This window comes from Antrostomus carolinensis, unplaced genomic scaffold (genome assembly GCF_000700745.2).
Source record: "Antrostomus carolinensis isolate BGI_N321 unplaced genomic scaffold, ASM70074v2 scaffold29846, whole genome shotgun sequence".
Lineage (NCBI taxonomy): Eukaryota > Metazoa > Chordata > Aves > Caprimulgiformes > Caprimulgidae > Antrostomus > Antrostomus carolinensis.
The window spans coordinates 12,650-23,128 of NW_010322988.1; the positions used below are offsets into that span (position 1 = coordinate 12,650).

Consider the following 10,479-nt stretch of genomic DNA (forward strand, 5'->3'; position numbering starts at 1 on the left):
GTGTTCCAGTTTGTGCCCATTGCCCCTTGTCCTGTCACTGGGCACCACTGAGCAGAGTCTGGCCCCATCCTCTTGACACCTGCCCTTTAGATATTGATCAGCATTGATAAGGTCCCCTCTCACTCTGCTCTTCTCCAGGCTGAACAGTCCCAGCTCTTTCAGCCTCTCCTCGTCAGGCAGATGCTCCAGGCCCCTCATCATCTTTGTGGCCTCCACTGGACTCTCTCCAGAAGGTCCTTGTCCCTCTTGAACTGGGGAGCCCAGAACTGGACACAATACTCCAGATTTGGCCTCACCAGGGCAGAGTGGAGAGGGAGGAGAACCTGCTGGCCACGCTCTTTTTAATGCCCCCCAGGATGCTGTTGGCCTTCCTGGCCCCAGGGCACACTGCTGGCTCGTGGCTCGTTTCCCCAGTTCTCACCAGCCAGCCCCGGGAGGTTTGTGGTCTCTGGGGATGCAGCTGGCAGCTCCTCCTAGGCTCGGACACCTGGACTCTCTGGGCTTTTCCCTTTTATTTTTTGTTTGTAGTAAGCACTGCTGACTGCCTGTCTGTAGGCACTTAAAGCCATCATTTCAGGCCAGTGCATCACAGAACCATCAAGACATTAATTATGCACGTGCTCAGCTAACCCCACGTTCTGAGGTGAATCACCAGCCTCCTGACAGAGCCCACATGTCACAGCATTGCAGGCAAGCAACTTTCCTGGATCGTTATGGAAATGGACACATCCCCATTACTGCCCCACACCTCCTGACAGTTTTTGGGAGCACCCTCAGCAAACAAACTGTGCTGGCTGGCAGACCTGTCTCTCCTCCAGCATGGACTCCTTGCAATCACCCACACCTCACTGGTGGAGCAGGTTCCCCACTTGGCACAGACTCTGCGGTCCCTCCCACACCAGAAGATGTCAAATTTACATTCTGAGGTTACAGACCTCGAGTTCACATCCTAATCAGCACATCCCACAGCACAAATCATCCTCACAGATCCAGCTGTGCTAGGTGTGGTACCACACAGACGGGTGCATTTATGGAAAAGACAAGTGGAATCCAAGCAGGAATCCCAGGGAAGAGGCTGGAAGCTCCTGAGAGGAGGCAAGCGTTAATGCTGTTGCACAAGCTGCTGGCACCACACTGGTGGTGCTCGGGGGGGAGGCCAGAGGAGCTGGACTTGTTTAGCCAGACCAAGCAGTGATGTGACTGCGCTCTGTAAACACTGGGGAGAGGGGAGGGAAATTCCAAGGAGAGAGAAGAGCTATTTAAGCAAAACCACAATATTGGCACGAGAACAAATGAGTATAAAGTGGTCAGAAATTAGTTTAGGCTGGAAATTAAGAGATGGTTTCTAACTACCAGATCAAGGAATCTGGAACAGCATTTCACAGCCGTGATGGAGGCAGAAGACCTTCTAAATATAGCTTGGCTGCCTATGAAAGGGAGTGTTTGCGTGGACACCTCTGAGCGGGGCCACGCTCAGGAGGCCCCTTCCAACCCCTCCTCTGTAACAGGTTGGGGCAGGACCTGCCCCCCGTGCTGTCCCCATTCACCCTCAACCAGGATACAAGGGGCTCCTGCTTCAGGTGCCTGGTAACACTCCTCTCCCATGAGGAATTAAACTCCACTTGGGGAAAGCAGTGACTCCTCAGAGGAGTTAAATGAGCAGCATCCACGCAGGCTCCATGCACAAATGCCATTTCAGGTGCACAAACAGAGGAAGAAACATCGACAGGAGTGGTCTTGCTTCTGCAAAAACCTCAGCCTTAGAAAAATTGCTACTGGGCTTGTCCAGGTCTGATGTCCACCCTCCGAGAAGGTTGCTGCAAATACCAGCTCGGTCCAAAAATCAGAGATCCATGTCAGTCACTGGCATAGCTCTGACAGTGCTTTGCAGTGGGTATATAGAGGAGATGCAAGAAGTAGGGTACATATGGAATAATCCTCCTGTGAAACCTTCCCAGCTTCCAGCAGTCTGTGGGTAAGTCACTTCCTGAGCCACAGATCATATTTTTGTTCAACAGCCTTTGATGGATTTTTTTTTTCTTTCCATGAATTCATCTAATTTTGAACCCATGCAACTTTTGGCAATGATTTCACAATTTAATTATGTTCTGCATGAAAAAGTACTGCCTTTGTTTATTTTAAACCTGCTGCCTGGTCATTTCTGAAGCTGCCTAGGTCTTGCATTGTGAAAAAAAAGAAACTTCTAATTTCCCCATGACTGTGCCATTCACTGCACACCTCTGTTATATTCCTGCAGTTTCTTCCATGCTAAAGAATGCTCAAGTATTTTCTTTCTGCATGGAAACCACTATCTACTGGAGATCACATTAACATCCTTTTCTGAATCTTTTCTAGCACTACTGCTTATTTAGTGGAATGGAGGCAGGGCAGAGAGCGTGTGCAGAATTTGAGATGTAGGGTAATGATGTTTTCTTTCATCCTCTGTTCCTTTTCTAATAAAACTCAGCATTTGATTTGCCTTTTTGACTGTGGCTGAGCCCTGAGCTGATATTTTCACAAAGCCTTCACAGCGATGCCCCAGTCTGCTCCCTAAACTTAAGTAGCCAGTTCAGAGCCCACCACTGTGTCAGTAAAATGCATTTTGCTTTTTGTCATCTGTGTGACTTTCCAGCTAGCAACAGTGAATTTCATCTCTCATCTTCTTTCCTAATTGAACAGTAAACCAAGATCCTTCTACAGTTCTTCAGAGGGAGCCCTCACTTTTATTAGTGAGGGCGAATAGACGAATAGACCAGTAACATCAACAATCAACCACCTCTTCTGGAGGATATATGGAAATGCTAAATAGCGAGGATACCAGCACGAATCCTGGACACCCACCGGTGACATCCCCCCCCTGTGAAAACAGACCACTTCTTCCTTCTCTTTGCTCCCCCTCCCCTTCCCTGTGATCGTTCCCTGGGAGGATCCATTACCACTGCAGTTCCTGTGTGAACAGAAACCTCCCTCTGCTTTGCCCAGCGAACATCGATATGAAAACTTCACTGAGCAAGTCTGCAATAAATCACTGAGCTTTGCATTTATCCATCAGTTTTCACGTTTCATGCCAAGCCTTTCCTCCACACCTACATCATGATCAGCAGCGGCCTCTTCCTGCACCTCACCCTCCTCTGCCAGTGTTTCTGGCAGGAGAGCTTCAAACCACAGTGCCCAGATATTTGTTTCTTTCAAAACTGTCACAGCATTTACCTGCCTCCAGGACTCTAAATCTGTCCCAGCCTTGCTCTGTCTCCTGAAGGACACGTATGCTTTTGTGCTGTGAGATGAAACCTGCCAAGCTCTAACGGGAGAGTCCCAGCACTTCACGCCCCAAACACTGGACTCAACAGCAGAGCCCACTGTGTCAGTGTGCTGCGGGTGTCCCCGCACAGGAGAGGGGACACTCAGCAGACACAGAGGTGAGCGATGCCTGTTCAGCTGCAGTCTCAGCAATGCCATGACTGGATGGTCCCTGGCCTGCAGGAGTGACTCAAAGCCCAGAGCCTTGCTCAGGGAGAGGACAGGACCAACTCTGCCTCCCTCTGCCTCCACCAGACCCTGAGAGATGCCTTCACCCAGGCCAAGCCTTGCCAGTTTTGCAAGCAGGGAGTGCCAGCTGGACATGTAAGAAGGCAGCTGGGCAAGGGGTGGCTGCAACCTGGAGTAGGAAGGGAAAAACTAATGAACAGGGAAGGTCAGAGTGGAGCTGCAGGGTCCCCAGGGTCCTGTGCTGACAGCCACCCAGGTGTGGCAGGGGAAAAAACCGCCCCCCCCGCCAAAGCCATTCCTGCCTGCTCGGCCCTGCCTCTGGCGCATGGCTCAGGCAGGACCTGTGACAGAAGGAGGCTGCCATCACCGTGATGTTTTACAGTACAAGTGGCTCTGAGCAAACTGCCTGAGGTGCAGCCATGCGCAGAGCGGGCACAGCCTTTCAGCTGCAGGTTCTCCTCACTCTGTGCAGAGGAGATGAGGACAGGACTTTGCCCATCCTGCTCCATTGCAGCCAGTGCCACTCAGCCAGCTCCAGCGAGCCCTGGCCACACATGCCACTCCACCCGGGCCACAGCAGAGCAGAGTAAGTGGGTCCTCACCTTCTTCTGTTGAGCCACACAGACATAACTCGGTCTGCAGCATACTCAGTGCCCAGATGGCCGCTGCCACCACGCTGCGCTGAGAGGGAAAGCTGGGCTGGGACCCACAGCAGACTCTCAGAAAACCCTTGTGAGTGCAAAGTCCAGCTGGGCAGTGCTTTCTTCACCTCCCAGAAAGCCGAATGGCTATATCAAAAGTCCTGAGACCTAGAAGTTAACAGCACCTCGGGCCTCCCTACTTGCACATGTTTTACCCCTGGCTCTGCTGGGCCAGGTTTGGGGCTCCCTTTTGCCCTCCATCCTTGCAGGAACGTGTAAGCCAAGAGCTTCTGCCTGCTGGCCAGTCCTATTGGTCTCCAGCCCTCTGTAGTCTTCTCCTGCTCTGTGCACAGGGACGTCTGTATTTCCCAAGGACATGCCCATGTTACCACATCTTGGTCAGATTTACCAGACTGCCCTGGCTGCTGCATGGATGCAGCTTGTGCCTGCTTATCCCCTACCCCAAAACTCTCCTGGGTGCCCCTGCCCATTCCCTTTCCCCCTGCAGAACTGCCTGCTTCCCCCAAACCCAGAGGCCATCACATCCCTGCCTCACCAGGGCTCCAGCCTGCTGCCCCTACCTGCACGGGCAGCTCCTGACCACTGGCCACGTGAAGGAAAGCAGGAGCGTTGTCATTCTCATCCAGCACAGTGACATAGATGGTTCCTGTGGCACTGCGGGGTGGTGCTCCCCCATCCTGTACGATCACCAAGAGCTGGTAGCTGGACTGCTGCTCCCGGTCCAGGCTGTGCTTGGTGCTCAGCTCCCCTGTGAGGGAAAAGCAGGGACACAGCTCAGCCCAGTAACCTCTTTAGAGAAGAACCTGTGCTCAGGTATGCTTCCGGGGAGCACCACAGAGGTAGGAAGATTAATATTCAGTTGCGGCACTGGTCTGCCCTGTTCACTTTTCACAGAATCCCAGAATTTCTCAGATTGGAAAAGCCCTTTAAGCTCATCGAGTCCAACCATGAACCCAACACTGACCAGTCCCCTATGACTAACCCATGTCCCTCAGCACTGTGTCTACACGACTCTTCAAGCCCTCCAGGGATGGGGACTCCACCACTGCCCTGGGCAACCCCTTCCAATGCCTCAGAACCCTTTCAGCAAAGAAATTCTTCCTCACATCCCACCTCAACTGCCCTGGCACAACTAGAGCCCATTTCCTCTTGTCCTGTCCCTTGGTCCTGGGTTCAACAGACCCACCCCCACCTCTCTCCACCCTCCTCCAAGGGACTTGGACAGAGCCACAAGGTCTCCCCTCAGCCTCCTTTTCTCCAGGTTCACGTGCCCCAGTTCCCTTTTGACCTGCCCTGGGCTTTCTCCCCAGCCAGCCCCAGCCTGGGAAGCCAGGAAGTCTCTCACCTGTCTGTGTGTGGATCAGGAAGTTGGGATCATGCTGGAGCAGGCGGTAGGTGAGGCGGCTGTTCTGCCCAGCATCCCGGTCACTCGCCATCACCCTCCCCACACTGCTCCCAGGAGCCTGATTCTCAGGAACAGTGAGGAAGTACCGCTCCTCGCTCAGCCGGGGGCTGTTGTCGTTCTCGTCGGTGACACTGATCCGTACCGTGCTGGTGCCTGTTTTCCGGGCTTCCCCCCCTGCCCCAGCGCTGCCCGCCGAGGCCAGCACTGTGAGCACATACAGGTCTCGTGTCTCCCGGTCCAGGGCACTTTTGACATAGAGCCAGCCACTGTCAGGCATGATGCCGAAGCTGGCAGCATCCCCATCTGCACGCAAGTGGTAGGTCAGGGTCACGGACTCTGGGTCGCGTGCCAGGGCCCGTACCTGCAGGAAGCGGGTAGAGACAGGAACACCTTCCCGCACCTCCACGCGGTAGGTGAGCGTGTCAAAGATGGGCCCGTTGTCGTGCTCGGCTTGCACGTGCACCAGCAGCGTGAAGGTGGAGCTGAGCTGGGGAACGCCGCTGTCTCGGGCCACAATAGCCAGTCTGTAAGCTGCCAGGGCTTCGTACTGCAGGGCCCCGATCAGCCGCACCGCCCCCGATGAGCGCTCCACGCTGAAGGTGCCGTCACCTCCTGACACCAGCTCAAAGTTCACCTGACCGTTGGCACCGCTGTCACGGTCCTCAGCCTGCAAAGTGTACACTGTAGTCCCAGGTTCTGTAGCCTCTGGCAGCAGAATGGAGTCGGAGGGGGCTGGGAACACTGGCATGTTGTCGTTCACATCCGACACAGAGATCTTCACGCGTGTGTTGCTGTAGGCAGGAGGTGACCCACTGCGGGCCTGGACATCCAGAATGAGGACTGCCTGGGTCTCGTGATCAAGAGGCAGGCTGGTGCGGAGCTGCCCGGAGGCAGAGTCGATGGAAAAATAGCCATGAGGATCCCCCGAGGAGATGGAATAAAAGATGTCATCAGCATGACCTGTGGACAAGGAGATGAAAACAGGCAGAGTGATTTCTGCACTTGGCTCACCTCCTCCCCCACAGACAGCAGCAGGGTCAGGCAGCACTGTCTGCGGCCGACTGCGGGCAGGAGGTGCACAGCAGCACCGCGTACACGCGTGTGTACACACAGATGCATGTGCACAAGTGTTTGTGCAAGCACGTGTGTAAGCACATGTGTGAGTGACAATCGCACGGGTGTACGTTCATATGTGCACGTCCCTGTGCACGTCCCTGCGTGCGTGGGCCTCTCCGAACAGGGTTGCTCTGTGAGGAGGTGGGGTACGGGACCTTCAAAATGATGCAGGGACAGGGACAGTGACTGCACACGGAAGGGACAAGCCTGTACCTGGAGGGTTCTGGGCCCGGACAGCCCCCACACTGGCACCCTGCAGCACGTCCTCTGGCGCTGTGAAGAAGTACTGAGCTTGCTCAAAGACAGGGGGTGAGACCGTGCCCTCCACGATGCTGATGTTCACCCGGGCATTTGGCTGTGCCTGTAGACCCCCACCATCCTGTGCAGAGATCACCAGCTGCACCAGGGTGTTGGCTTTACCACTCAGGGACCATGAGAGGGAGATGACACCTAGGGAAGAGAGCAGTTCAGAGGGTACTACACCTGCAACCCGCTTGTCATCTGGCACCAAGGGAACACGCCAAACCATGAGCTTGAAAAGAAAGACCTAAGTGGGCAGCAAATAATGTGCATCATGGGGGAGATCGCCGTGGAAGAACTGGAGTAAAGAAGAGGAACCCTCCCGGGAAGCCTCCCCAAATCCTCATTTCTCAACCCTAAACCCAGCCCTGAGCTAAGCAGTGGTAAGGGCTGGGGGAAACAAGCCAGAGGGCAGGTCTTGGGAGAGGGAAAAGAGGGAATAAGGCTTCTGATGGGGGGCACAGGGTGACAGTCAGGACACAGCAGGAGGGGTCTGGGTTGTGGAAGGAAATGTAGAAGTGAAGGACCGTCCTCAACAGGTGGCCCTGCATGAGGGTGGCTGGTAGGCCTGTCTCATCCCAGTTACACTCTGGGAACTTGGGGGCCAGTGCAGAGAGACCTCGATGCCTGTGCTGAGCACGGGACACCTTCCTGTCCTGCTGAGAGCCCCTGGCACCACACACCCATGCAGCAGAAATTGCTCTGGTTTTGGGAGCCAAAGCAAGGCAGAGCAGATGCAGACAATGAGAAAGGTGGGACTCAGGGCAACAGAGAGTTATTGGGAAGGACAGTACACTGAGTGGGGAGAGGAGGGAACTGGGCAGGGACAAGAAACTACACAGGATACAGCCTGATGGGGCAAAGCGAGCAGCGTGCAGGAGGAAAGGCGCGGTGAGTCAGGGATGGAGAATGAGGGAGAAGAAGGAAGATGGGACAAATGAGGAACAGAGCAGGGAGCAGAAACTGAGTCTGGGAAGGGGCTGCCAGAGGCTCAAGAAGCCAAGGCAGAGAAGATGTGTCAGGGAGAGGAACAGATGGATTCTGGTGGCAGACTGCACTGCTGAGATGTCCAAGCAGTGACCATCAGGCTGGTTTTTACACCTGCCCGCATCCCCCTGCTCTGAGCACTGCCTACTCTGGCTCCCCCTGAGCTCCTTCTCACCTGTGTCCTTGTTGAGGGAGAAGAGAGGGGGTGAGTTTCCCAGGACAATGCGGTAGGTAACTTTCCCATGCAGCCCCTCATCCTTGTCATGGGCAGTAACACGCAGCACAGCTGTGCCTGGCATACTCTGTGTGCTGATGCTGGCAGCATACTCCAGCGGGTAAAACACTGGCCGGTTGTCATTTATGTCCTCCAGAAAAACCTTCACATACACCATGGAGTTCAGGCCGCCCTGTGGAAGGACCAGATCAGAGATGATGCAGAGAGCAGGGGCAAGGACAGCAGTATCTCCTGCACAGTGCTAAGGCAGCAGCATCGCGTCCCCACGGCCTCTCCAGCACTCACCCCATCAACAGCCGTGATGGTGAAATCGTAGGCAGACGTGCCCTCGTCACGATCCAGAGGCTGCACGGTGCACAGCTGCCCTGTGTGCTTGTCAACGCTAAACTGCGTGGGGACAACACTGCCGATGCCAGAGCCAATGGAGTAGGAGAGGGAGCCAAACGTGCCGCTGTCTGCATCTGTGGCTGTCACCTGGATGAGGGAAGGCACTACATGAGCAGAGCCAGCATCGCAGAGATGACCACCAGCCAGCCCCAGCCCATCACCACCACCACCACCTCCACAACCCGGTGCTGCCCGCTGCTCCATGGCCCACAACCACTGCACAGCCCTCAAAGCTGGCCGCAGGAAAGCAGACTGACAGTTACTGCCTCCACCCTGCGATTCTTGTCCCAAACAAGCCACCACTTCCTCTGCAGCCCTCCTTACCAGAGGACAGGACCTCCCAGGGGCTCACCATCTGCAGACAGTGCCCTGGGCAGTGCTGCAGGCAGCTGTGGGACACCTCAGGATCAGGCTGTGCTGGCTTGGTCCCCGTGAGGGGACAGTGAGGTGGGGGGCACAGTGTTACAGACTCACAAGAGCTGCACCGTGTTTTCTATCTACAGTGCTGCCACAGGTTCCTGCACCACCAGAGGTGCCTTGTTTCAGGTGATACCTCCCTTCTTTCAGGGACTGGAACAGGCTGCCCAGGGCAGTGGTGGATTCCCCATCCCTGGAGGTATTTAAAAGTCGGGCAGACGAGGTGCTCAGAGATCTGGTTGAGCAGTGGACAGGTACGGTTGGACTCAATGATCTCAAAGGTCTTTTCCAACCAAATGATTCTTCGATTCTGTGACTCTATGATTCTTGCACCCCTGGGGCAACACCCATGACCTAGGTCAACAGACTTGGCTTAGCAAAGGAAAGGGCCATATGGAGAGGGGGACAGAAAGGCTGAGCCCCACGCAGATGCCCAGGATCTGGCAGCCAAGCATCCCCATTGCACCCAGCTTGACTGTCCAGCCAGGGACAACCCCTGCTTTCACAGAAACTGCCCCTGGCCCCCTGCTCCTTCTTTTCTGCAAAGATGGGAAGAAAAACAGCTCCCTTTTCACTGTGACCCGGCTCTGTCCTGCTCTCAGAGCTCTGCGCCCAGCAGCCCTGGGTTCTGAGGAGGATATACGAGGGCGGCATTGCCCTGTGACAGTCAGGGACCACCGGAGCCTGGGGCAAAGGGATGGCACTAGCAGTTACAGACACAGCACGAGGATTAAAACTGGCCCCAGTTCCTCCTTGGGCTCCTTGCAGAGCTTGGGTCAGCAGAACACAGCTCCTTCCCCCTGACCCCAGCATCACTGCCCATGGCCTATCCACCAGCTGGGAGCTCTGCACGGAGAACAAAGCTGGAGGATGGAGCCAGGAGGGAGGCAGCTGGGCCAGGCCCGGGTGAAGTGGAGTTCAGGCCTCGTCAGCCACAGCTCCTCCCAGCAGCAGTGCTGGGGCCTCGGCTCCCGTGAGCGAGAAGCGCAGGAACGTTGCACACGCGCCAAGGAAAGGGCCCAGCTGGGGGCTGCAAACAGCGCTGTGCTCCGGGCAGGGCCCCGGACCCCAACCCCTTCTATCAACCTGAGCTAATGAAGGTGTCCCGGTCACTGCGGGGGGATGGACTAGATGGCCTTATAAGGTCCCTTCCAACCCAAACCATTCTGTGATTCTATGACTTTATCACTCACCCCATCATCAGAGATGGAGGAACAAGAAGAGAGCCTACAGAGAACAGCTGGGATGGGGAAGAAAAAAATCAATCAGGTAGAGGTGGGACCTCCCTTCCCCCAGCCCATGTGCGCTGCACGCCGGGGAGGGGGGGCAGCACCTGAGATAGCCCCTTGCCAGTTCCCCTGCCAAGGGATCCGAAGCCTCCAGGGAGGGAAGGCAGCACCTGCAACACGCTCTCACCGCTGCCTGTGGTCCGAGGGGATCACAGAACCACTCCCAGACTGGTGGGGTTGGAAGGGAGCTCA

At 55.5% G+C, this 10,479-nt stretch overlaps 1 protein-coding gene across 1 annotated transcript in view; it reads right to left on the reverse strand.

Moving 5' to 3' along the window:
• Nucleotides 1–8,785, reverse strand: part of DCHS1 (dachsous cadherin-related 1) — a gene marked incomplete at its 3' end in the record, with an annotated part of 21,283 nt that extends 12,498 nt beyond the window's left edge. The window contains 5 exon segments of the mRNA XM_029085573.1: nt 4,712–4,899; nt 5,497–6,516; nt 6,886–7,122; nt 8,135–8,366; nt 8,480–8,785. Of these exon segments, the coding sequence (XP_028941406.1) occupies nt 4,712–4,899; nt 5,497–6,516; nt 6,886–7,122; nt 8,135–8,366; nt 8,480–8,785 (1,983 nt within the window).
• Nucleotides 8,786–10,479: the final 1,694 nt, after the last annotated feature.